Source organism: Camelus dromedarius, chromosome 9 (assembly GCF_036321535.1).
Source record: "Camelus dromedarius isolate mCamDro1 chromosome 9, mCamDro1.pat, whole genome shotgun sequence".
Classification (NCBI taxonomy): Eukaryota; Metazoa; Chordata; class Mammalia; order Artiodactyla; family Camelidae; genus Camelus; species Camelus dromedarius.
Window position 1 is genome coordinate 47,130,321 of NC_087444.1, and position 27,892 is coordinate 47,158,212.

Genomic DNA, 27,892 nt, shown 5'->3' on the forward strand with positions numbered 1-27,892 from the left:
ATTCCCTCACTCCTAGTTAACCCACTTCCAAGTAACCACTGATGTTCCTTGTCCCTGTAGTTTTGTCTTTTCCAGGATGTCAACGGAAGTGGAATTATATAGTAAGTGGTCTACCGAATCTAGTGTTTCATTTAAGCACTGATGCACCTGAGATTCATCTTTTTTGCTGAGTGTATCAGTAGTTTGTTCCTTTTTACTGCAAAGTAATAGTCCTGTCTGGGGGTACCACAGGTTTGTTTATCCATTAACCAGCTAAAGTGGGTTTTCCACTTTTGGGCAATTAGGACTAAAGTCATTAGAAACATTCATGTACATTTTCCGTAAGAACCTAAGTTTCATTCCACTTGGGTAAATACCCAGCAGTGGGATTACTCGCTATATGGTAAAGATATGTTATCCTTTAAAAGAAACTACTAAGCTGTCTTCCAGGTACAATGGCTCTGTGATACCACTTTGCGTACTTACTAGCAATATATAAAAGTTACCACTGCTCCACATCATCTCCATGATTTGTTACTGTCATTTTCTTAGATTTTAGCATTCTAATGGGCATGTAATGGATGCAGTGTTTCCAAATCTTGTGCCCACTTCTAAACTGGTTGGTTGGTTTCATGTTGAATTGGATAATCCTGTTGCTAGAATCCTAAGCATTCTGAAGTTAGTAAAGGCCAAGATTTATATTAGGCTCACCTTTGAAGGACTGTTGCTGAAGTAGTAGAAAATCTTTTCTCGAGGAGAAAGCATTGTTTCATTTTTATGTGGGGAAATGTAGACAGGATGATTTTGAGACAACTGTATTCGGCGAGGAGAGCCTGTTCTTACAAATGGGTAAGGGGAGAGTGGAGGAGCATCCATCTGTTAAAAAAAAAAAATCAGTATTTCTAAGAAAGGTAAACAAGATTTCTAACCAGGTACTTTTTTTTGAAAATGGTTATTTTCATTCAAAGAGTGAAGAGGTGTAATAAACCAGCAGCTTTAGGAATGAATGGTAGACAGTGACGGCCCAACAGCAACAATTAAACCTAAAGAAAACCACACAAATAGCAAAACTTAAGTGCTGACTTTGTGCCAGTCACTTTTTAAAGCATTTTTAATACATCATGCTATTCAATCCTCACAACAAGCTTTCTGAGCAAGGGACATGTATTCCCATTTTCTAAGAGGAAACAAGAGGCACAGAAAAAGTTAAATAACTTGCAAGCTCACCACAGCTGGCAAGTTTTGGACAATTTGAACTCATGCAGTTTGTCTCGTGTTACTATACTTTGTTGGGAATCCAAATACCATCTTATTCTTGTTTAATGCTTCACAATAATAGAAATTATGCTGGTTATGCAAATTATTTCTGTTAGAGACTTCCTTAGTTTTACTGAACAAAAGAATTATTTGTAAAACTGGTTTACAAAGAAGTAGCTTAAACATAAGTGACTCCTCATTCCTCACAAGTGAAAAAAGTATGAAACAGTCCTCGCTGAACTTACTACATTTGCCTGTGAATACTTCATGGCAAATGTTTTAATCTGCTTTATGTAGATGTTGTTGTAGAACTGAATGAGGTCTCCCCTCTCCTCCTCTTCCACGTCGCTGTTGGCACCTGTGAGGCGAGTCGGTGTCGGAGGGGCACTGCTCGGCTGTGGAACCGGCAGGGTGCTGCTCGACCTCATGACAGGGCTGGAGTCTCTGCTGGCTGCAACCGTGGGACAAAGAGTGTTAAACAGAAAGACTGCGAGTACACCCTGTGTTTAAAAAGAGAATCCAGTAAGACAAGGGTGCACAGAGCTACCTGCTCTGCTTGTTTAGTGGCAGCAAATGGGCACTCTGTTCCTCATACCAGGGAGCAAAGTGCAGATAAGAATGAAGTACTAACTTCATCACCGTGCTCTACATGCAGCAAGGGCCTCCTGAGTAGTTTTCTTTAATTTACACCAAGTTTTCTAGGACCCGAGCCCTGCATGAAGTGGTGTAAATCAATTCGGGATGGTATTTCCATAGCATGGTTTCAGTTGACATGTCACATTTTTCTAGAACTCAGGTCAACAAATTCCTGCCTTCTCTAACCTCTAATTCCCCTGGAGGAAAAAAATGTTGTACACAATGTGCCTCAAAGCCATGGGATAAAGGATAGACAACTTTGCTATAAATTTAGAATTAGGTTTATTCTTCCAACAAATATTTTGCCAATAAAATATTTTCATAGTTTCTATAGCAGTAATTTCATTTAGTAATCCTTAGTTTTCTAGGCCTAAAAAAAGGAGAGAAGGTCCTAATTTTGCTTTTTAAGAGTTCATAAAGATCACACTTACTTCTGTCTTTGTTTAGTTCTGTTGGAGAATTCTGATGGCTTCTGCTATCACTGCTGCCAGAATTTCTTCTTTTCCTTTTCCCTTTTATCAAAACACTTCTATACACCTTTAGAGAAATCATGAGACAGGAACAGAAACTAGTATTTATTGAGTGCATCCTAGACTGCATGACCTTGACATGATGCTTAATCCTCACAACTCCGTATGGTGATAGTCCTAATCAGGGGAGGTTAATAAATACAGCGAAAGTTATAGATACATCTATTAAGTAACACAGGATTTACATCAGGGCCTTCAACGTCCAAATACTGCCTATAATACCGCAGAGCAGTAATAGTATCCAACCATAAAATCAAGTCATTCTAGGTTAAACACAAAGATCTTACATACACCTACATCTATGACATACATGAATATCATTAAAGGTAAAATGAGTTTTAAGATTTCATTTTATGCTATCTTGGTTAAATGTACAGTACTGTGTTTCCTCAACCAGACTGAATTCAAGGTGACACAATCCAAACAGCTTCCTAATCTATTTTGGGATTATCTGAATTAAGAAGGAATCAAATATTTCACATTATTACCTCTGGGGGAAAAGAGAACTTAACTAATCAGGATATGAAGCTGTCTGTCAATAATTAAATAAAATTAAAATAAAGGTTTCGCTTAAAGTAGTCTTAGTTTATTCTGGAGAAAAGGCCACAGAATCAACTGAAGTTAACTTATTGTATTCATCAAAGATTTTAACCTTTATTTTCAGCCCTGAGAGGAAACTGTAGTTACCTGGCTCCGGGCCTGTGGCTGAGTCCTATAACAACGCATAATATTCTGGAAGGACTTGTCTTCTTTTGTGACCTGGCAAAGAACAAGAGTATTTTGAGAGAGAATTTAACTTCCAGCATAGTTCTGTGAGGTGCTCTGTGAACGTGCTCCCCTGTGAAACTGGTGAAAATTATATAAAAACAACCACTTAAAGTATCTGCAATGGTCCTAAAAGCATACAACAAATGAATATATATTCAAGAAAATCTACTAAAATTCACTAACAACAGAGGGAATAAATGGTTTTTGAATGAAGACCTGGAATAAAAAAAATTGCAGTAGCAAAAAATTCACCAGAGGAATGAAAGAGTAGATTTGAACTAGCAAAGAAAAAAATTTAGCCAACTTGAAAATGGAGACTGCAATCCAAAGAACAGAGAAAAAAAGTGAAGAAAAGTTAACAGCTTCAGCGAAATGTAGCACACCATTAAACACACCAAGATACACAAAATAGTTACCAGAAGGAGAGGAGAGAAGCAAAAAAAAAGAAAGACTGAAAGCTTCCCAAACTTATTTTTAAAATATTAATCTACACATCCAGAAATCTTAGTGAATGCCAAGTAGGATAAATGTGAAGAGATCCATACCCAGACATACAGTTAAAAAAAAAATGCTGGAGGCCAAAGAGAAAATCTTGAAAGCATCAAGAGAAAAGCAACTTTTTGCTTACAAGGAAACTCCAATAAAGTAACCACTAACTTCTCATTAGTAACTATGGAGGCTACGAGACTGAACAAAGTAATAACTAGGAATCCAATATCCAGAAAAGTTATCTTTCATTAGTGAAAGTGAAATAAAATCTCAGAAAAACATACAGAAAGGAAATCTACTGCTGGCAGAACCATCTTACATGAAAATACTAATGAAAGTTCCTGAAACTAAAAGTGACCCCACAGAGTAATTCAAATACCACCCCCCCACACACAAAAACCAAAATAAACAAAAAAACAAAGAGGACTGGTAAAGATAATTATGTAATTGTAAAGATAGTATAAAATGCATGTTTATTCACAACTAATTTTTTAAAAATTGCATAAAACTATATTTTTCATAATATATATGGATTTTTTTCATAATTAGTATATGTATGAGGAAGTGGGGGAGATGTTGATCAGAGAATACGAGCTTCCAGTTATAAGATGAGTAAGTTCTGGGGATCTAATATACAGCATGATGACTACAGTTAACAAACTGTACTGTATACTTGACAGCTGCTAAGAGAGTTGATCTTAAATATACTCACTACCAAGAAAAAGTAGTTGGGTGATTGACATTAACTAACCTATAGTGGTAATCATAATGCAATATATACATGTATCAAACCATCACATTGTACACCTTACACTTACACAATGTGATACATCAATTATTTTTCAATAAAAGTGGGGCAAAAAAAAAGAATACAGCAAGAAGAAAAAAATATGTAAATGGTAAGCCCTAAAGAAACCATTAAGGAAAAAAAAGTTAAAAAGTCATTAATGAAATCAAAATGCTGCATTAGAAAGTATTCATCTAATGCAAATGAAAGCAATAGAGGACCAAAAATACATGAGACATATATAAAAAACAAAAAGTAAAATAACAGACGTAAATTCAGTTAAAACAACAATGTTAAATATGAATGGATTAAACAACACAATCAAAAGGCAGAAATTTTTAGACTGGATGAAAATGAAATCCAACTATACTCTGTCCACAAGAGACACACTGTAGATTAAAACAGACAAAAGGATATAAAAGAAAAGGATGGGGAAGAAGATATAACATGCAAACAGCAACCCCAGGAAAGCTGGATGACTATACAAATATCACATTAAATAGACTTTAAAACAAAACTAAAAGTTACTAGAGACGAAAAGGACGTTTCATAATGATGAAAGCACCAATGCATCAAAAACTAACAATTAAAAAAACACACATTCACCTAATACCAGAACACCAAAATGCATGAATTAAAAACTAACAGAAATGAAAGCAGAAACAAACAATTCAATAATAATATTTAGAGTTCAATATCCCACTTTCAATAATGGATAGATCAACTAGAAAGAAGATCAGTAAAGAAACAGAGGAATTGAACATCATTAAACAACTAGGCCTTACAGATAATCTACAGAATACTCCACCCAACAATAACAGAATACACATTCTTCTCAAGTGCACAGTGAATGTTCTCCAGGTTAGACCATATGCTAGGCTAGAAAACAAGCTTCAATAAATTTAAAAGGACTAAAGTAATACAAAGTGTAATTTTGATCACAATGGATTGAAACTAGAAATTATTAACAAATTTGGGAAACTCACAGATACGTGGAAATTAAACAACATACCTAGCTAACAATGAGTCATATCAAAAGAGAAATGAGAAAATACTCTGCCATGAGTGAAAATGAAGACACAACATACCATAACTTATGAGATGCAGCTAAAGCAGTGGTTAAAGGGAAATTTATAGTTGTTAAATGCCTATAGTAAAAAGAAAGAAAGATTAATTACTCAACCATCCATCTTAAGACACTAAAGAGAAGAGCAAAAATTAAGCCTAAAGCAAGCAGAAAGAAGGAAGTAATAAAGATTAGAGCATCTAATAATAAATGAAACCAAATGCTGGCTCTTTGACAAGATCAACAAAGTAGACAAACCTTCAGCAAGAGTAGCCAAGATAAAAAGGTTATCAAATTACTACTGACAAAGAATAAAAAAATGACTAAAAAAATATTTTAAACAACTGTGTGCCAACAAATTAGAAAGCCCAGAGGAAACAGACAAAATTTGAGGAAGACATACTACCAAAACAGATTCTAGAAGAAACAGACAATCTAAATAGACTCATAACAAGAAAAAGAATTATTCATCAATAAACTACCCACAAAGAAAAGCATAGGGCCCAAAGAGCTTTACTGCTAAATTCTACCAAACATTTAAAGAAGAATTAATACCAATTCCTCACAAACTTCCAAAAAATAGAAAAAGGAACACTTCCCTAGGCATTGAGTCCAATGTTACCCTGATAACAAAACCAGAAAAAGCCATTACAAGAAAACTACAGACCAATATCTTTTATGAGCAGGACAAAATTCTTCAACAAAATAATAGCAAACTGAGCCTAGAAACATATAAAAAGAATTGTATACCATGACCAAGTGAGATTTACACCAAGAATGCACGGATGGTATGTGTGAAAATTCAGTCAATGTGATGCACTATATCAATAGAATAAAAAACAAAACCCACAATTATCTCAAAAGATGCAGAAAAAGCATATCTATTTCCAACACCTTTTCATGATAAATACACTCAACAGACTAGGAATAGGAGAGAACTTCCTCAACCTGATAAAAGCATCCATGAAAAAAAAAACACAGCTAATATCATACTTTACTTTTGCTTTCGTCCTAAAACCAAGAACAAGGCAAGAATTTCTGCTCTCAACACTTTTATTCAACAATACCAGAGATCTAGTCAGAGTAATTAGAAATGAAAAAAAAAAAATTAAAGGCATCCAGTACAAGCAAGAAGTAACACAAATACGTCTATAAGCAGATTACATGATCTTGTACATGGAAAATCCTAAATAATCCACTCAATTAGAAGTAATAAATGAGTTTGGCAAGGTTATAGGATATGAGATAAACATAAAAATCAATTGTATTTCCATACATTTGCAATGAACACATCAAAAATGAAACAACTGCATTTATAATAGCATCAAAAAGAAAACAAAGTTAACAAAAAAGTGTAAAAGTTATACTATGAAAACTGCAAAATATTGTTGAAAGAAGTTAAAGATGACATAGATAAATGGAAAAAATCCTATGTTCACTGGTCAGAAGGTGAAATACAGTTAAGACAGCAATACTGCCCAAACTGATCTACAGAACAATCCCTATCAGAACCTGACCTGACTTCCTTGTGACACAAAGTCAGAAATGACAAGCTGATTCTAAAATTCATAAAGAATTTCAAGAGATTTAGACTAGCCAAACAAACCAAAAGTTACCAATTTCAAAACCTGAACCATTTGTTTTTAAATGGGTAATTTTATGTTATGTGAATTTCACCTCAAATTATTTTTAAAAAGTCAGTTGATGAGTGTTGAGTTAAAAAGTGTTGATGAGAATGTGGAGAAATCAGGACTCTCATATGCTACCAGTGGAAATGTAAAATGGTGCCGTGACTTTGGAAAACAGATCAGCGGTTCCTCAAATAGTTAAACACAGTTTACAATGTGACCCAGCAGTCCACTCCTAGGAATATACAGAAGAGAAATAAAAAGATGCAGTGGGGGAGGGTATAGCTCAGTGGTAGAGTCATGCTTAGCATGTACAAGGTCCTAGGTTCAATCCCCAGTACCTCTGTTAAAAACAAACAAATAAATAAATAAACCCAACTAGCCTCCTCCCCAAAAAACAAATGTCCATGCAAAAACTTGTACACAAATGTTCCCAAAGTGGAAATAATCTAAACGTCCATCAACTGATGAAAGGATAAACAAAATATATATTTATACAATGGAATACCATGTTCTAAAACTGACTATGGTGAATGTCACATGTATTTATGAATAAACCAAAATCCACTAAGTTGTACATTTTGAACGAGTAGGTTATATGGTGGTATGTGAATTATATCTCAATAAAGCTGTTAAATGTGTTCTGAGAATAAGAAAGCAGCATCTTTACTTTTTCCTTTTATATTCCAAATGGTACTCACCTTTGCCATCACATAAATGGCACACATTAACAACTGGTCCAGATGTCTGTCCATCATAAGTTCAGGACACTGAATTATGGAGAATTCAAAACAAGTCCAGATTTTTTTCCTCAGTTCATCTGAAATATCCAGTTTAGCACAAAGATCCCGAAGGCGAACACCTGCTAAGTGGTAAACCTGGTAGATAAATAAAAGTATCTCAAACTCTGTTTATCTAACTCTCATATTTCCCAAGCTCTAGACCTGGTAAGGGTACATGAAAAATTACCTTTCTAAAGAAAAGTGATAAAGAACTGGTCTTCCTGGGTCTAATACTGCCGCTGGTTAAAGGCAGGCCTGGTTTCTGCTGCTGTCCACCTGGGGAAATCTGTTGAATGGCCACCTGACCAGGGACTTGCAAGGTCGTTCCTGTCACCTGTTGAGAGCTCAAACTTCCAGCCAGGGCCTGAGCACTGAGGGGCTGGATGGAGCCAGTCACAGCTTGTGCCTGCCCCCCAACATTGACTTGGACTGGGAAGAATGTTATTCCTCCATTTTCATTGGCAATGCCTAAAGTTTGTTTCAAAGGAAAAAAGCACAAAGAAGATGTTGATAATACATGATTCTCCAGGCAGAGGTTTCCAATTTCCACCGTCCCAAACCACCCCTCTCCAATCTTGTCTCATATCATCATTCCAGCCAAATCTCAGGTAACTTTCTAATAAATGCCACAGAGATGGAACTTAATATCCAACTCTGCCTTCCTTACCTTGCACAGGAATGGTCACTGTTTGTCCATTGTTGGCTGTGACAGTGGCTGTTGCCATGGTGACCAAAGTCTGTCCAGGAACTGGTGTGACAGAAACAGCCTCCCCAGATACATTCTGCACAGAGACGGCATTGACCAGAGGCTGTGGGGGAATGCGCCCAGGTGTCCCTCCATCAGTGGGGCTATCATTCTCAACAAACAGCCTCCTCCTGGTAGAGCTGGCTGTCGGGGAGCTGTACCTATCGTATAATGTGGTTGGAGATGCTATGCCTAGGGTCAAAAATAAACCAAACAAACACGTTAACTCAAGGAGACAGATCTGACTTCTATCCAAGCTGTTATGTACACAACTAATTAGTGTTTGAAATACTTCATAATTTAAAAACAAAAATTATAAGAGTCACACCATAACTACTTTCACTGAATGAAAATTCAACTGACACTATTAAGAGCAATACTTAGAGGATTTTTCTCTATTTTGTCTCACAGTGCTCCCTACTTCACTCCACCTTCTGCCAGATCAAACTGGACTTTGCTCTCCACTACCACAGAACCTTAATGATTTAGGGGCAAATTAAATAATTTTCTATTTTCTACCACATTTACTTTCTGCCTAACACCCATGTAAGATGTGACTTCACTGTGAAGCCACTACTTGATAAGAAGACTCGATGGACCTGTTATTACTATGGTATCATCTGGGAGCGTTTCCCCCATTTTATGAATTTTCACCTTTGTCATTTTTTACATATAGAAAATTACTAAAACTCAATAATGTTCTTCAGCAAGAATGGAGATACATGTTTTGGATTCAATTAATCTTAGTTTATTTTTTAGAATAATTTTATTGAGATATGATTCATATATATATATATATAAAACCCACTTAAACTGTACAATTCAATTATGAGGTTTTTGTTTTACTGTGGTAAAATATATGCAACATATAACTTGCCACTTTAACCATTTTTAAGTATGCAATTCAGTGGCTTTACATTCACAATGTGCAACCACCACCACTATCTATTTCTAAAACTTTCAACATCCCAAACAAGAAACTCTGTTAACCATTATAGCTTAGTCTATTAAGTATTCACACCAATGTATGAATTTTCGAGAAGCATTCTTTTTCCTCTTCCAAGTCCAGCTGTAAACTGCACATCAGTGGGATTTAAATATTGAAAACGTATGTTGGGAGGTCTAAGAGGACTGACAGGAGTAGTTCTGACAGACTGTGGCTTAACATTTCAATTTCCTAATGATACAAAAACAAATTTACTATATTTATATCTGGAACAAATATGCAGTGTTAGAAAGAATACATTCTGATTATTATCTCAGAAAATATTAAGAGACCTCATGAAAATGGAGAAGTGGTAAGTACAAAAAAATGCAGTTTAAAGTCAAGTCCTAATCCATGGATTTGGGAAGGAAAAACTCTGCAGAAATAGAACTGAGAAAGACCAGCTATCAGATCTATGGGTCTGAGTGGATAAGCAGAAAAACAGTTAAGCCACTAAGTCAATATGACTCTTCTTTCAAAAATGAGGAGGTTTTCATATAGATCATTCATATTCATTGAGTATGCACTGAACAGAGAGTGATTCCTGATTTTAAAACTGATATTTCTTCTACAGCCAGTGCTTATCAATTACATTAAAACGCTGATCAAGAAACAAGAATATCTTTCTATTGACATCCAAGGATTTAGAACTCTTGGGATGCAGAGAACTGCTTTTTAAAAAGTAGTTTTATCTCAAGTATGTAAACTTAAACCTTGCACCTGGCAGATGTTATAAAGAGCTGCCTGAAATGTAATCAGAAGAATAGCAAAACTTTCCTTTCCTATATTTTAGGGCCAGCAATGCTATTATATTAACTGGAGTCGCACAGCTCAACTGACAAGAGTCAAAGCTAAACATGCTCAGGCCATTCAGTCCTCTTACCTCACTGGCTCATCTGTACCTCATTAGATCATACACTCCATCGTTAAGAAGCTTTTCTGTTCCTTCTGATTTTAAAAGTAACTCATATTCATCTTAAAAAATTTACAGAAATCACCTGGAATTCTATTACCCAACAATAATCATTCTTAATAGTTCAGTTTTTCCATTTCAACCCTTTTGTATGTATCTTTTCTATAAGATAAAAATACACTTAAAAATTAGGAATCACATTAATACAACACTCTATTTTAAAAGACACTTGTCTTATGCATTTTCCTCTGTTCTTAAACATTCATGAAAAGCATTACTTTTAAGTGATCCATGTAACACTATAATGTACACTATACCCTACTAACTTCACTTGTAGTTGTAGATGGAATTTAAATCCCCAGATACTGGGCCCCAAAACACTCCCCCTAGTATTTTAGACTTACTTCTTCCAAGTCCTCCAGTATCAGCACGAACTTCACTCACCCTTCTGGGAGTCAAAGGGGAGCCAGCAATACACATTTCATCTGCTCTTTCCAGGTTCTGAGGGGGCATGACCTATAAAGAATTGTTCACACAGAATGTCATTATTCAAAACAGCATCTTAATTAGAAATACAATAATAATCTAAGGAAAAAGAAAACTATCTTGGCTCATCAGTTATTCCACCCAGAATAAATCAGCTGCTGTCTTTTCCACTTTCATACTGAAGTTAAAAAATTCTGGCAGGCTTAAAAAATTCAAACCTAATGACTGGATACTAAATATAAATCAACCTTCATTACTAATTTGGAGAATTAGACAATCAACCATTCTAAGGTACAGGAACTTGATTAGGAACTCAAGACAGAATACTGAATACACTGTCAGTGAAACCTTGGGGCAATCACAGATTATGTCTGACTCTTGTTCCCCCTTAGATACAGGGGTAATTGTACCATATCAAACCCAGCTGTTACCCTCTCATACTCATGAGGAAGATACTAAGTGTAACTGCAGTCAGAGAAAGAGAATAATGAATAGACTAGATATTGATATACTTTTGTCACAGAAAGATGTTAAGATCTTTTCACAAACCTCTTCGCATGTAGGAACTCTGTTTTCATTGTCTCTAATTCTGTCCCACAGTGGAGACTCTGGTTTCCATGCCAAATGATCCAAGATCTGTTCTTCAATTTGATTCAGATGTTTTACCACCTCTCTACAAAGACCATCTTCTGCTCTAATGAATACTTCTATCACCTGAAATTTTCAAAAATGCCCTGGTTTGTTTAGTAATAATAACTTTTTTACATGAAAATTGTTTAAGTGCAAAAGCAAAATGTGTAAACTTACTTAAAATTTTTTTACATATTTATAGAAACAACAAAGTCAATTTATCAAAAATTACAAATTTAAAGAACAGTACTATTTTGAAATAGCTGCTCTTCCTTTCATTGTCTTTGTAAATAATCATTTACATTGCATGTATGAATTATATAAAATCTTTTGTATCATGATACATTTCTAAATTTTTTAATTAAATAACATGCCTGTCTATTGACACTGAAAAACATTACTCAAAGTTTCATATTTAAAAACTCTGAACATTTAATCTACACCACTGTAAAAATTAGTTTCGACTATGTATGAGAATTAAGACAAACTCATACACTAAATCAATATCAAGAAGGAAACAATACCAGATTCAACGCTTGTTGATCACACGTGGGAGAGAAGTCTAATTCTTTCTGAAAGACACTTTCATTTAATTTCCATAAAATAAAAAAAAAGGTTGCTATCAAGATTACCTAGTGATATGTTTGCTACTTTTCTAAAACCATCTTAGCTCATAAAATGGAAGTATTCTAAAAGCCTTTATCAGATAAAAGGAGGAATCACATGAAACTTTTTACACAAAATAGGTCTTTATACTACATTAAAAGAACTTATGTAGTTCCTTAAGACTGTTTCTTCTCTGCTCCCCATTTAGAGAGGAAATTATTAAATGTGTAATTAAAAATAGACGATATGTACTTATATAGTAAAATGAATTAGATAGCTAACGACAGAACGTTGATCTCATCTACAATTTCCTCATCAGTATCAGATTTTTAAAAATACCTTATAAAAATGATAAAGTGGCACATCAAATATTTCAGTAATAAATGGAAAATTCCCAGGAGGCTTATAAGAAAAAGCGACGACCTCAAGACAGCACGCCAAAAGTGATCTGTGGAATGCATCTTGTTCCAGAATGCCCTAGAAAGCACAAAGTTATAACATTTAGAAACACTGGCCTACTCTAACAAGGCATTTCATACCTAGCCAAGTTAAACAAAAATACCATGAGTCTTATTTTCTGAGTTAGTGAGAATATGTGCTTATTTTCTTATAAAATTTTTCTTAATGTTATAAATAAGCCACTTTTTTTTTTAGCAAAAAAGACGCTGAATATATAAGAACTCTGAAAAATCTCACCTATTGTGAATATAGCTAATAAAAAAGATTATATCCCTAACCAAAGTATACATACATCCTGATGCTCAGAAGAATAATTATGTGGAAAGATGTTACAAAAACAGTATTTATAGTAAGAAGCCACTGTTATAAAAAAGATAGCCAGAGGAAGGCAGGTGACTGGCAGACTGTCATGGACCAAAAGTTAGTGTGTTTATCTTGGGGTGACATAATCACAGATGATTTTTTTTTTGCTTATTAATGTTCATAAACATAAGTATTATTTTTCAGTTAAGAAGTTACCTGGACACAAAAATCATAGGTAACAAGAGAAAAAGCAGATAAAAATTAAAATCAAAATTAAAAACATTTGTGTATCAAAGGACACTATAATGAGATAAAAAGACAATCCACAGAATGGAAGAAAATATTTGCAAATCATGTATCTGATAAGGGATTAATATCCAGAATATATAAAGAACTCCTACAATTTGATGACAGAAAAGCAAACAACCCAATTCAAAAATGGGTAAAGGACTTGAAAAGATCTTTCTCCAAAGAAGATACAAAAAGGGACAACAAACACAAGAAAAGATGGTCAATATCACTAGTCAAAAGGGGAGTGTAACTATTTTCTATAGACAAAACATGGAAGCAATCTAAATGTTCATCAAAAGATGACTAGATAAAGATGTGGTAACACGTAAAATGAAATACTACTCAGCCATAAAAAAGAATGAAATAATGCCATTTGCAGCAACATGGATAGACCTAGAGATTATTATACTATGAATTGAGTCAGACAGAGAAAGACAAATATCATATGATATCACTTATATATGTAATCTAAAAAACTGATACAAATTACCTTATTTGCAAAACAGAGACAGACTCACAGACACAGAAAAGTTATGGTTCCCAAAGGGGAAAGGGAGGAGGCGGGGATAAATTAGGAGTATAGGATTAACAGATACATAATACTATATATAAAATAGATAACTAGCAAGGACCTACTGTACAGCACAGGGAACAATATTCAAAACAAAATGTAGTATATATATGTATATGTGTATAAGTATATATGTAAATAAAATGAATATTATTCAGCCTTAAAAAGGAATGAAATTCTGATACATGCTACAACATGGATGAACCCTGAAAACTTCATGCTAAGTGAAATAAGCCAGACACAAAAGAACAAAAATTGTATGATTACATGAGGTACCTAAAATAGGTAAATTCATAGAGACAGAAAGTAGAATAGAGGTTACCAGGGGCTGAAAGGAGGGCTGAATAAAGAGTCATTGTTTAATGGGAATAGACTTCCAGCTTGGGATGATGAAAAAGTTCTGAAGATGGCTAGTGATGAGGGATGCACAAAATTGTGAATGTACTTATTAATGCCATTGAATTCTGCACTTAAAAATGCTTAAAATGTAAGTTTTATGCTATCTATATTTTATTACAATAAGAAAATGTTTAAATAAGTTTCTTAGGTGAGTATTCAGAAATTTTCATATACTCTTTTTTGCCCCTAAACTGAAGCGATGTTTTATTCACCCTTCTGTATATGTTTCAAAATTAAAAAATTGTCCTAAAACAGCCTTTTAAATTCCTACAACCACATACAGCCATATTTTTTTTATTGAAGTTCAGTTGATTTACAATATTATATTAGTTCCAGGTGTATAGACTAGTAACTCAGTAATTTGGTAGATTATACTCCACTATAAGTTATTACAAGACAATAGCTATAATTCCCTATGCAATACAAGATATCCTTGTTGTTTATCTATTTTATACATAGTTTGTGTCTATTAATCCCATATTCCTAATTTGTCCCTCCCTACTTTCCTCTCCCCTTTGGCAACCACAAGTTTATTTTCTACATCTGGGAGTCTGTTTCTGTTTTACATATTTTTCTGATTCCATATGTAAGTGATATCAAATAGCATTTGTCTTTCTCTGTCTGATTTATTTCACTAAGCATTATATTCTCTAGATTCATGTTGCTGCAAATGGAAGAATTTTGTTCTTTTTATGGCTGAGTATACAGCCATATCTTCATACAGAAAAAAAGGAGTGTAAATAGTTACAAGAAGTTAGAATAATTATTGGTCAATTTTCTCTAAAATGTTATTTAAAAATTAATTTAAAAAATTTATTTTTATTGATGTCATTAAAAGTAAATAATATTCACAGTCTACCAAGGCAACAGAAATAAAACCAAAAATAAACAAATGGTACCTAATTAAACTTATAAGCTTTTGCACAGCAAGGAAACCAGTAACAAAATCAAAAGACAACCTACAGAATGGGAGAAAATATTTGCAAACCATACGAGTGATGAGGGCTTAACTTCCAGAATAAACAAACAGCTCATACAACTCAATAACAAAAAAACAAACAACCCAATCCAAAAATGGGCAGAAGACCTAAACAGACATTTCTCCAATGAAGACATACTGGCAGCCAACAGGCACATGAAAAGATGCTCAATATCGCTAATTATCAGAGAAATGCAAATTAAAACTACCATGAAGTATCACCTCATACCAGTCAGAATGGTCATCATTAAAAAGTCCACAAACAAGGGGGGAGGGTATAGCTCAGTGGCTAAGCATGTGCTTAGCATGCACAAGGCCCTGGGTTCAATCCCCAGTACCTCCATTAAATAAACAAACAAACCTAATTATCCCCCCCAAAAAACCAAAACCAAACAAACAAAAGTCCACAAACAATAAATGCTGAAGAGGATGTGGAGAAAAGGGAACCCTCCTACACTGTTGGTGGGAATGTAATTTGGTGCAGCCACTACAGAAAACAGTATGAAGATTTCTTAAAAAACTAACAATAGATTTACCATATGATTCAGCAATCCCTCTCCTAGGCATATACCTGGAGAAAACTCTAATTCGAAAGATAAGATACATGTACCCCAATGTTCATAGCAACACTATTTACAATAGTCAAGACAGGGAAGCAACCTAAATGTCCAGCAACAGATGATTGGATAAATAAGTTGTAGTATACAGTGGAATACTCAGTCATAAAAAGAAATGACATAATGTCATTTGTAGCAACATGGATAGACCTAAAGATTATCATACTAAGTGAAGTAAGTCAGACAGAGAAAGACAAGAATCATATGATATCACTTACACATGGAATCTAAAAAAATGATACAAATGACCTTATTTATAAAACAGAAATAGACTCACAGACATAGAAAACAAATTTATGGTTATCAAAGAGGAAAGAAGGGAAAGGATAAATTAGGAGTTTGAGATTAGCAATACAAACTATTATACATAAAATAAACAACAAGGTCATATAGTACAGGGAACTATATTCAGTATTTTGTGATAACCTATAATGAAAAAGAATATGAAAAGAAGATATATATGTATCAGTATGCTGTACACCAGAAACTAACACAACATTGAAAACCAACTATACTTCAATAAAAATTTTGAAAAACCAGTTTAACATAAAAAAAGTAAATACCACTTGTACAATCTAAGAAGAATAATTATTTTTGCCAAAGATTAGTGGTTGAATACTTATGTTGAAGCCCTACATTGTCAATACTCAATTTATTCTATATAAGGCTTGAATTAAAACTCTTAATGTTATTTAAAAACCTCAATTACGGTTAAGTCTGAATGTTTTAATCCTTGACTACAGAGTCTTACTACCCACAGAAATTATAATACATAGCCTGCTGCAATGAGAAACGCTAAGTGAGGGAATGGATGTAAGAGGAACCCAAGTTTCCTTAGATGCCAATCTTATTCCCCCAAAGCCATACATTATTTCTTCAATAATGGCTGTTTTTTTTGTTTGTTTTTTAGTGTGTAGAGCTGAAAGGAAACTACATTTTATTGTGCTGCTCAATACATTGGTTATTTACTCACAGATAAATCCATGTCTCCCAGCCTTTTTTGCTCCTGCTCAATAACAGATTCTAATACTTTATAATAAAGCATCTCTGCAAAACGAAAATGTTTGCTGGCAATTTCTGCATAAATAACAAAAAACACAAAAATCACATGCAAAGAAAATACTATGGAAAATGAGGATCCATCTCACCCCCTATCCACAGAACAAAATTTAAAAACCAACCCAACATTTTATATATATGCACTTCCTACAATGCTCTCCCAATTACCACTAAGGTTTCTTAATATTCTTCATAGGAACACTGAGAGTTTTCTACAATTGTGAAGTGAAATTTTCACATAGAAAACTGTAATAGTATTCCATCAAGATTCAAATCTTTTTCTTTTTTTTGTATTTTGAACAGAGCACTGTGCTAAGAGGTATGTAACTGGTTTACTGTTCTGCTTGTACTTAGTGCTCATACTGCATGACACTGAACGAGTCTGGGCATGGAACAGCTGTATCTTCTGCATTCATTCTTAATATTCTGAAGAATCACTATAGTTCTATACTTACTATCCAGTCTACAAATAAAAACTAAAGATGTTGAGGAAAAAAAAGTGCTGGAAGTCCAATATAATCAAGATTATTAGTCTAAAATTTCTCTCCTACTGAGAATGGCCCAGGAATGACTTGGTTGACAGAAAAATTGGACGTCCATATTCCAGCACTCAGTCTAAAGTCACAAATTTTTTTTCATATTTCTGACTCAGTTTCCCCTAGTTAAATTTCAAAGATGAAAACAATATAGACAGTATTAAGCCTTAACCTTTAGCACAATTACTGAAATCCTCATCTGGCTGGGAATGTTGAGTATATATTTCATACATTTCTTTCAATCTGTTGGCAATAGCTTGGGTTGGATCTCTGGAACATGTCCTAAAAAATAAGAAGAAATTATCTGATTTAAAGAGTCACAAAGTGATAAACTGTTTACAACTCTGTAATTTTAGTAACCTATAAATATAAAATACTTTGAACAGAAATGATACACTTCTCAATTAATCCAGGAGATCCCACAATTCCTTATAAAAAAGGTGTTAGTACTACCATTTGAATGAAAAAAGTATCTCTTGCATGGAGCTGTACCTTTTACTGCAGTTAAGTTTAGCAGCTTTGACCGGTGCCCATCTGATATGTGACTGATCCCCGCCTACCCTATACATCTGCAATCACTGGTGACAAACTAAACTACCCTCAACTGTCTCCCCAGAAGGCAGTATAACTCTGATTAAGAACTCCTGGAAGAAAATAGAATGAAGGGGTATATCATCTATACTACAATAAACTCATATAAATAATTACTGGCATTCTACACTTTTTTTTCCTCCAAAATGAAGATTATCTCTTTTTTTTTATCTAGAAAGGCAATATATGTTTAATGCAGAAGCATAAGACAAATTATCACCATGTAGGCTTTTGTAACAACTATGTTTTTATCTTGATCATAAACACATTCACTGTAAAAATATAGCAATTTAAAATATTATAAAGAAAATAAAAGTCAATTATAATTCTGCTAGAGATGGCTACTGAATATCTTATGCAAGCAGAATTTTATTTATGAACATATACACAGGTTACAAAAACAATATACTTTGTTTTTACCCAGTATCTACTGGTAATATTTATCCCTAATATTAATATTTAAGATGAAAGAAGCTGCTATGCCTAGTTAGAGATTGTAAAGAGATCTGGAAGATACAGAGGTTAAGACAAGCTTCTGAAATGCATGTATAAAATGCTTTTGAATTCTAGGTAAACAAGTTCCATCTGAAAAATACAACTCAGGAAGAGGCTACACAGACAAGGCCTGCTGGGCGTCAATCACAATCCAGTTTATGAATAAAGTAGACATCATGAGGACGAGTCAGCCTTGGTATTTAACGAACCTAGCTGTGAGTGGGGAACTACAGGGCCTTCTCATACCAGACCACCAGAAATAAAGTGGGCTCCCACAGGGTCTATGTCATTGAACCATAAGCTTTTAGGAAACTACCTTGGAGATAATTTTGTCAAATAAATTTGCCAAAAATTATGCACATGTAATGAAATTCAGCTTTTCACTAAAGCTCACTGATACTCCTACCAGTCTCAGGCAGTTCAAAGGAACTAAAGGCCTTCCTTTTTTAGGACAAGGGTGTTTTATAGAACTTACAAAAGCTACAGCAGCTTTACGTTGGTTATGAATCCCAGTTGGCTAACTTTTCAAATCTGACCTACCCTTCAGAAATCTGCTCAGGTCCAACCCTCTTCATGAAGTCCTCTGACAACGTCCATTTTTACAGATGCCCCCTTCTTTGAAATCTTAAACAGTTGGTAATAGATTGTTTGGTGCTACAGTGTCTAGTGTTATTAGTTACTGTTTCTTCTACTATGTTAAGAAAAGTCTGAGTGTTGTGGACTGAATGTTTGTGTTGCCCTCCTCCTCACCCCCTGCCCCAAATTCATATGTTGAAACGTAATCCCGAATGTGATGGTGTATAGAGGTCATGAAGGTGGAGCCCTCATGAATGGGATGAGAGCCCTTATAAAGGAAATCCTAAAGAGCTCCCTTGCCTTCTTCTGCTGTGTAAGGACACAGCAAGAAGGCAGCTGTTTATAGACCAAGAAGCAGTCCTCACCAGACACTGAGTCTGTTGGCACCTTGATCTTATAGCCTCTAGAACTGTAAGAAGTGAATTTCTATTGTTCATAAGCCACCCAGTCTACCATATTCTGTTATAGCAACCCAAACAGATTAAGATACTAAGAAAAAAGAATCAAACATTCTATTCATATGTTTTATATTGTTATGTCCTCTAAGGACTAATGACAGAACTGAGCATGTAATTGACATAAAATGATTAATGGGTGGATTAAAGGCACTAATGTTGAAAAATTAAAATAGAAAATTGAAAAATGGTCAACAATCAAGTCTTAGTAGGAAAGAAGGGCTCGAACTAACCTTAGAATCTGTTCCAGTTTCTCACTTGGTGCATTCCTGAGGCCTGTTAGCATGGTGTGAAGACGACTCAAGCTATGAGTCGCTGTAGAAACTGGAGTCACACAAGGGCTGTTGTCCTTAATGTACCTCACACCAGTAAGTGGTGTGGAGATTCTAAGTGCTTTAGACTAAAGAGGGGGAAAAAGAATATTATTTTAGGTCAGAAAGACTTTCAATTACTTCACAAATGGGAATTCAGACCAATCAGACTTTATCTTTACATTAACAATAAATATTAGTGATTCAAATGTCACCATTCTTGGAATTTAAACATAATACCACCAAACATAAGAGCCACCACTATCCACATGAAAATGTGTGAAAGGACAATCTATACTTTAGCCAACTAAGAAGTCTGTCTCTTAAAAGTTAGATCTTTACGATAAGGCACAGTCCCCTATGATTCCTCGTTCAAAACTTAAGCTTAGAGGCAAAAATAAGCATTAAAATATCAAGGCTATCTCTGAGAAACAAGCTCCCATCTACTGCTAATTTTGTAAGTACTCAAAGATTGACAAAGAGAGCTGTAAATTAAATCTGGCCCAAACGAAATCCATGACTTAACAAAAGCCCATCCAAATAATCAAATTTGCTTCAGAGAAAGGATAAAGCAAGCAATCCTAGATGCAGAATACAACCTGATGCAGAATAGCCTTCTTCAGTCCTCTTGCCTCTCCTTTACCTTTAGTTACTAGAATCTATCAGTTTTTTCCCCCTAAAGCAGACAGATCTTCAGGGAAATAAGTTTAAGTCAAATTCTTGAACACAAATAGGAGAAAGATACGACTTAATGTCAAAGAATTTAAGCATGAATACATATGCTAATACAATATCTTTTCTAATTTTTCCAACAAACTCCGAAAGGTTAAGAGAGCTTAAGAGTTTTTTTTTAATATTCAAGATAAACTAGATTTCCCTGTGTATTAAATTTACTTATTCTAGAGACAGCTGTAAAACACCTAGTAAAATTTTCACCTGGCAACAGAATTACTCAAGTTTCATGAGATACAGAAATTCACCATACAGAAATAAATCTATATGCTTTCTCTGTGTCTTAAACAAGAGTAGAGCAGAGACTTTCACTTTGTTTCAAAGAAATTAATTCTATGATTTTTTTAGATCTATAAGATGATCTAGGTAGATTAACCACACTCACAAGATCTCCCCTGCACTTGACAGCTTTTCTTACAACCACCTGAACATGAACCACTGCCTTGCAGGAGGGCGAGCAACAGCCGCCAGCAGCAACTCACCACACTGCCCACAGGTAGCGGCGCTTCCACAGAGGAACCGAGGTATGACAACCACAGACAACTTCCTGCCTGCAGTCCTCAAGGGTTGCATGGGCCTTTCTGGTAGCTCTGTTTCAGTTCTTGGCTTAAAGCTTCCTGTGCACTCTGATCAAGAAGAGTCTTTCTTTAACTCATTAGACCTCTTTTATTCTCTATCAGCTTATACTACTAGGTAACCTCTCTTCATTCCATGGCTTTAAAAGCCATCCGTATCCTAATGACTCCAGAATATATATACACAACTCTTATCTCTGCTGTGAACTCCAATCTTGTACCTCTAAACTGCCTACTCAGTTTCTCTACTAGTATATCTAACAGACATCTCACACTTGACATGCTCATAACCCTAAGTCTTGATTTTTTCCCCTTCAAACCTGTTCTTCCCTGCTCAAAAAATGTCCATAATAAATATTTATTAAATGCCTACCATGTGCTAAGCACTGAATATAGCAATAGTCACAGACCTCATGAAGCTTATATTCTACTGCAGGGAGACAGATAATAAACAATCCTTCCATCCTTCCTTCTCTTCCTCTTTCTCTCCTTTCTGTCTGTCTGTCTGTCTGTCTGTCTGTCTGTCTGTCTGTCTGTCTATCTTCAGACAAACAACTCTTTCTTTTCTACCTACGGTCAGACAGTGATAAATACTAACAGAAACATTAATTTCAGAGTAAAGGAGAAAGGAAGTCCTGAGGGCAGGGGAGGATGTTGGTGGTTATTATTTTATACAGTAGGCAGGTTATGGGAGCCCTGAATGAAGTGAGGAGGTAAACCACATGAGTATCTTGAAGAAACACGCTCTAGGCTGAGGAAACAGCAGGGGCAAAGGCTCTGAGTTGGGAGTATGATTGGCATACCTAAAGAATGAAAAAGGAGGTTCACGTGGCATGAGTGGAATGGGTGAGGAGGAAAGTGATAGGAGATGAATTCAGAGAGGTAGCAGGGTCAGACCACTGAAGACCTTATAGGCATCCGTAAGGACTTAAGCTTTTATACCATTTACCCAACTGGAGTCATCACTGTTTTCTTTCTTTCACTCCCTAGATCCAAGCCTGTGAGTAAATCCTGTGAGTGCTATCTCTCAAATACAGCCCATATACAACCATTTCTCTGATCCAAGCTACCATGAACTATCACCAGAATCACTGCAATAGCCTCTTAATTCCCTTACTTCCATCCTTGCCCCCATCCCACCTCTCTACAAGACCTTTAAAAATGTAAATCAGATTATGTCAGTCACTGTTCCCTATCAGAGCAAAAGCAAAAATCTTCACCATGGCTTCCAAAGCCCTATGTGGTCTGCCTGTCCTTTCTGTCTCCCTCTCCCCTTACTTCTTAATCACTGTTTTCCCTCACTCACTCAATTCCTACCACACTCGTGTTCTCTCTCAATGTTCTTCCAAAAAACCAGTCAAATTCCTACCTCATAGCTTTGCATTTGCTGTTGTCTGAGATTCAAATACATTTCCCAGCTGTTTGTGTGACTTGCTTCCTCACTGCCTTTAGGTCTGTTAATATTACTTCCTCAGAGACACTTTTTCCAGCCACCTATCTACACTCAATAGTCCAAGGCCCACCCATTCTTCCTTCCCCAACACCTTGTTCTACTACTTTATTTTATTTTCCTTCATGTATCATCATCTGATATACTATATAGTTACTTGTTTGGTTACCTATTGTCCATCTCCCCACACTAGAATATTAAATAGGATATTCATAGCTGTTTTGTTCACTGATGTAACCCCTGTGTCCAGGACACAATCTGGCTTATAGAATACCTTAAGAATATGTGTTGAATGAATAAGCCAACTAGTCTTAAGTCGGGTCTTACAGGTGAGCTATCCACTGGAATTATCCACACTGCCTCTGGAAGCACCTGTCAGAAGTTGCTTATTTTCTGGGAATACCATGTGAAAGTAAAGAAACTCTTAGCCTCCATCTTCCCAAGTGTCTGCATGAAATAACACATAATCCTGAAACTCAGTTTAACGGAATTTTTCTTAAAGACTACAGATCCTCAGTTTCTCTAGTCTCTTGGATGAAGGCACCAACTCAGATCAATCAACATTTTCTAAATGCCTAGTAAAGGCTGCTTATTACTGGTTCATCTTTTCAAAACCAACAATTATCAGAATGACACATTCACTTACATTTATATTTTTTCTTAGATCTAACCAAAAACTTGGAAAACTGATGTCAACAAAAATTAAAACAGTAAACAGAGAGATAACTTTTTCAATTAAGATAAGCAGGATGTGAATTTTCTTTTTTGTACTGGAAGCAAGTAAAACGCACATAAACACACAATTATTAAAATAAAAGAGAGCCTCTGGCCTGTCTGATTCTGTATTTGTATTCCTCTGGCACGGCTCAACTCACCTTGTCAAAGTGCTGCTGCAAGATGTTTTTCATCTGCACCCTTTCAGCAGTCTCTGTTCCTGAACCAGTGTTCAGACACCTTGAGAGAGTCCCAATTTCCTCTTCAGCATCCTCTCCAAGAAAAATCCGTTCATCTAAGTTTCCAACAGATAAAACATACTCCTCATAGGCCTTATTGATGGCTTTACTATAGGAAAAAAAAATAGGCAAAATGTATACTCACAAAACTGCCCCATTAGTTGTTTTAGGCTACTTAATTGTTTCTTTTTATTAAAAGTTATTTATTAAATGTTCTAATAATTTTGTGAAAGTTAAATTTTAGTGGGATCACTGTTAACTGTAAAAACTGAAGAGTATAAAGATACAAGCTTGTTTCACTGTGCTCATCCACTGTACAGTAAGTATATTTTGCTGGCAGTACTTCAGGGCAGGTACCCTGTGCTAAGCTGCCCGGTGGGTGCAGCTTCTGGTGAGAAGCTTAATTATCGTTCCTAGCTGCTCGGGGCACCTTTGAAGACCGCAGTACTTTCACATCATCATTTTTCACCTGTGTAGTTCCAAAAGCACTTCTTTATTTCAATAATTATGATCCAAAAGCTTAACTATTAAAGCTTTAAAGAGCAGCCATACAATTTTCAATAAATTCAAAAACAAGTACTTGGAGTAACAGTTGATAAAACTTTTTATTACTTTTCCATATTCTCCCACAAAACATATTCTAAATTTCCAGGTTAGAAACAATAAAAATATGAAACTCAAGTTTCCTAAACACACAATTTAAAGTATTAAGACACTTTTATAACAGAAGTACTCACAAACTCTCCCCGAAATTCCCAGGTTCTAAAAAACCAGTAAGATTTTCTTCTTTTCCCTTAAGGAGCTATGATGAAAGAAAAGATTTTTAAGTCATCATATTAAATTAAATCCTTGCCCAGAAAATATTTTCACATTACTTATTTACTGTTTACACACCTTTTTTTCATAAAGTTTCCTAATATAGGGTTTCCAGAAATGTTCCTTTATTCCCTTTGCTTCCAAAACTAGGCCATCATGTAAGGAACAGAGTTTCTCAATGACACAAGGTGGGTCAGAGGAAGGTTTAGAATCCTTAGCATCAAAATCTTCAGATAGGCCTATGATGGATAGAATCACAGAACAGAGATATCAGGTAGCATTTAATAAGCTAACATGGAATAAACTAAAATATAAATAATAGTCTAATCAGCATACGAGTTAGCATCTGAGTGTACAGGAAATAGAGTGTAAGGGCCTAATTTGACTCTACTTAAGTATGCTTAAAAAACAGCAAATAGAGGTGAAGAGTATCACTAGTCAATAGATTTCAGTTACTCAATTACCTATCTGGAGATGGTTAAAAAAGAAAAATTAAACAAGTAATTTAGTATATTGTTACAAGATCTAAAAAGGACAAAAATAAAATATAAATTTGCCAATAAGACTTACATTCAAATAAAAAATACCACTTTGAAAAAAATTATTGTTCAAATACATACTCTTGATATATTTTTATTTAACTATATTAGATGTATTTATCATACTAATTTACAGCTATTCTTGCCCTAGACTCAATGCAAGGGAAAAAAAATACATAAAAGAGGGGAAAACTGAAGGGAAGTAGCTGTATAGAAACATAAAGAGAATTAGGACAAGGTCTACTTTATAGCACAGGGAACTATATTCAAAATCTTGTAGTAACTTAAAATGAAAAAGAATATGAAAAATATATACATCTATATATGTGTGTGTGTATGCGCATAACTGAATCACCATCCTGTACACCAGAGACTAACACAACACTGTATATCAACTATACTTCAAACAAACAAATAAACAAACAGCTAGGACAGAAATAAAAGAAAGGACAGAATATGAAGAACACTAAATTTACCAAACCAGGAGCAACTGAAGTAACTAACTCCACTAACTTTAAAAATCTACGTTGATAAACAAGAAGTTCATACTCTACAGCACAGGGAACTATATTCAGTATCTTGTAGTAACTTATGGTTAAAAGAAATAAGAAAATGAATATATATATATGTTCCTGTATGACTGAAGTATTATGCTGTATGCCAGAAATTGATGTAACACTATAAACTGACTATACTTCAATAAAAATATATTAAAAAGAAATCTACCTTGAGAGTCAGGCAAGCTGAAATTCTAACTGTAACTACCCTGAAACTGACAATCTCTCAGAATCCTACCATAGTATTATTTAAATAGCAGCAGCATTATATATTAGCTCTATAAATACTTTTCAATATTTGCTTTGTAAATCATAATTCAGTCTCTTACTATATATCATTCATAGAAATTATATACCTTAAAACCTATTAAATACATTGCCAAAATAATCTTCATTTCCACACATCTTTTAGTTTAAAGTTCTACTTATTTTAGAAAGTTACTCCTCTTCTGTAGAACAGATGTGAAACGAAGACTCTGTCAATAAATCTGCTTTGACTTCCTACTGTGTGTCAAGCATGAAACTTGCCAATGTTAAAAATCATTGTCAGTTTTAATGTCATCTTTGCTACTCCAGGTTTCTAAAGTTTTTCTTCTTGTTGAGTATATATTTCAGAAACTTCTAATACTGTCATCTAACACTTTAAACTCTGTGACATTTGCAATAGCTTTTCCCATAAATATTGTAACAGAGAGCTCAACTCCTAATTATTAGTACTCTGATAACTATGATGATGATTTTCAGAGCACTTCTGCTCCTTGATGCTAGATATATACAACTCCCAAGAATAAACATATGTAGAAATGTGAGCTGTCCGTTAGTCCTTCATTACAAACTTACCTTTAAAATTAGGGTTCACAAGTTCTTTACGATTGGAACACTGAAGGGCATTTCCATAAACTAAGTCCAAAGCACACAGCAGAAGATGATAAGAATTAACTAAATCATCACTAATCATGGGGAAATTACCTACAGGATTATAAACAAGTAGAATTAAATTTGCATAGACTTTACAGTATTTTTTAAAATAATTTCTTTCTTTAATTACAATGACAATATACAACAGTATACAAAGCTGACTCAAGAGCTACATAAATTGCTTTAGGAAATTTACATTTTTAAATATTACCCTTATAGTTTAATTTCTAAGAGTTTAATAAAAACCAAAACTTCACTAAAAATGCCATTCATTCACTCAATATTCATTAAAGAAGCATTTACTAAATGCCAAAATTTTATCACCATTGGTTTTTCTTTTGAAAATTCTGAACACAAACAATTTCATAAATTATCTCAAACTGTAAGAAATTGTTTTGTACGAAAATACTTTAGCCAAGAAAACTGATAGAAATACTTAGATGGGAAAAGCTGAAAAAATGATTCATATAATTATTTTTTCATGTAGGTATTCTAAATAGACCAAGAACTATCATCAGACTTCTAACTGTAATATTTTAAATACTTTTTGACATATTAATACAAGTTCATATAAATTAATGCAACAGGACCACAACTAAAGATATTTTGGTTCTGCAGCTAACATCCCAGGAATAATTGCTGATGTTTGGTAACAAAGAAAAAAGAAACCCAAACTTAAACCTACAGAAACTTGTCCTGTCTGCAGTGCTGGTTTTATGCTAACAGTGAAAGCAATTTTTACAGGTGGTTAAAGAGTTTTATTATTCTTAGAAACTAAGAAATATTTCTAGATTTTTTAATATCTTCAAATATATCCTTTATTTCATTACATACTCATACAGTATGTATATGCTTCATATTGATTTTACATTCTTATAACATCAGATGAATTCAATTTAAATAGCCAACATATACCTGAAGCATTATTTCTAAACCCTGACATTTTCACACTAAATGTCTACCCAATGCACACATGCACACATGCACGCACACATGCACTCACACTTTGTAGCAGGCTTTTTTCTCTTCTTTCCCCTAAAGAAAATTACCACTTACCTCAGCATATCAGGATAAATAATAATTTTTTTTTGTATAGATGGAAACATTCAACAAATCAATTTGAATGGATTAAAGAGAAAAAAACATTCTTCCATTGCCAGAGGCAAATAAATAGGTCAAATTTTGCATTGATATAACTAAATGAACTTGCTTGGTTCTGCTATAAAGACGCTTAATATTAAAATATACCCAATTCCTCAAATGTGAAACAGGAAGTGGTACTTACCAGTTTCAAGCCACAAAGCCCATCACACTGACAAGCCTAAACTTGTCACTGGTGTGTACTTGCCACAGAAGGAAAAAAACAGCAGCACAGTAACTTTAACAAAAAGCTGAAATGCCCCTAAAGACCAGAATCTAATTT

At 34.5% G+C, this 27,892-nt stretch overlaps 1 protein-coding gene across 2 annotated transcripts in view; it reads right to left on the reverse strand.

Moving 5' to 3' along the window:
• RBL2 (RB transcriptional corepressor like 2) overlaps window positions 1-27,892 on the reverse strand; it is a 42,346-nt gene that overhangs the window by 3,713 nt on the left and 10,741 nt on the right. For both annotated transcript variants that reach the window (XM_064489163.1, XM_031458438.2), the window contains exons 5-21: window positions 26,392-26,520; window positions 24,534-24,694; window positions 24,377-24,441; window positions 23,562-23,748; window positions 19,852-20,018; window positions 17,674-17,783; window positions 16,880-16,983; window positions 12,627-12,764; window positions 11,601-11,765; window positions 10,970-11,081; window positions 8,590-8,859; window positions 8,110-8,390; window positions 7,842-8,018; window positions 3,090-3,161; window positions 2,304-2,409; window positions 1,482-1,687; window positions 691-855 (exon numbers count right to left, since the gene is read on the reverse strand). In XM_064489163.1, the coding sequence (XP_064345233.1) occupies window positions 691-855; window positions 1,482-1,687; window positions 2,304-2,409; window positions 3,090-3,161; window positions 7,842-8,018; window positions 8,110-8,390; window positions 8,590-8,859; window positions 10,970-11,081; window positions 11,601-11,765; window positions 12,627-12,764; window positions 16,880-16,983; window positions 17,674-17,783; window positions 19,852-20,018; window positions 23,562-23,748; window positions 24,377-24,441; window positions 24,534-24,694; window positions 26,392-26,520 (2,615 nt within the window). The remainder of the gene's footprint in view (window positions 1-690; window positions 856-1,481; window positions 1,688-2,303; window positions 2,410-3,089; window positions 3,162-7,841; window positions 8,019-8,109; window positions 8,391-8,589; window positions 8,860-10,969; window positions 11,082-11,600; window positions 11,766-12,626; window positions 12,765-16,879; window positions 16,984-17,673; window positions 17,784-19,851; window positions 20,019-23,561; window positions 23,749-24,376; window positions 24,442-24,533; window positions 24,695-26,391; window positions 26,521-27,892) is intronic.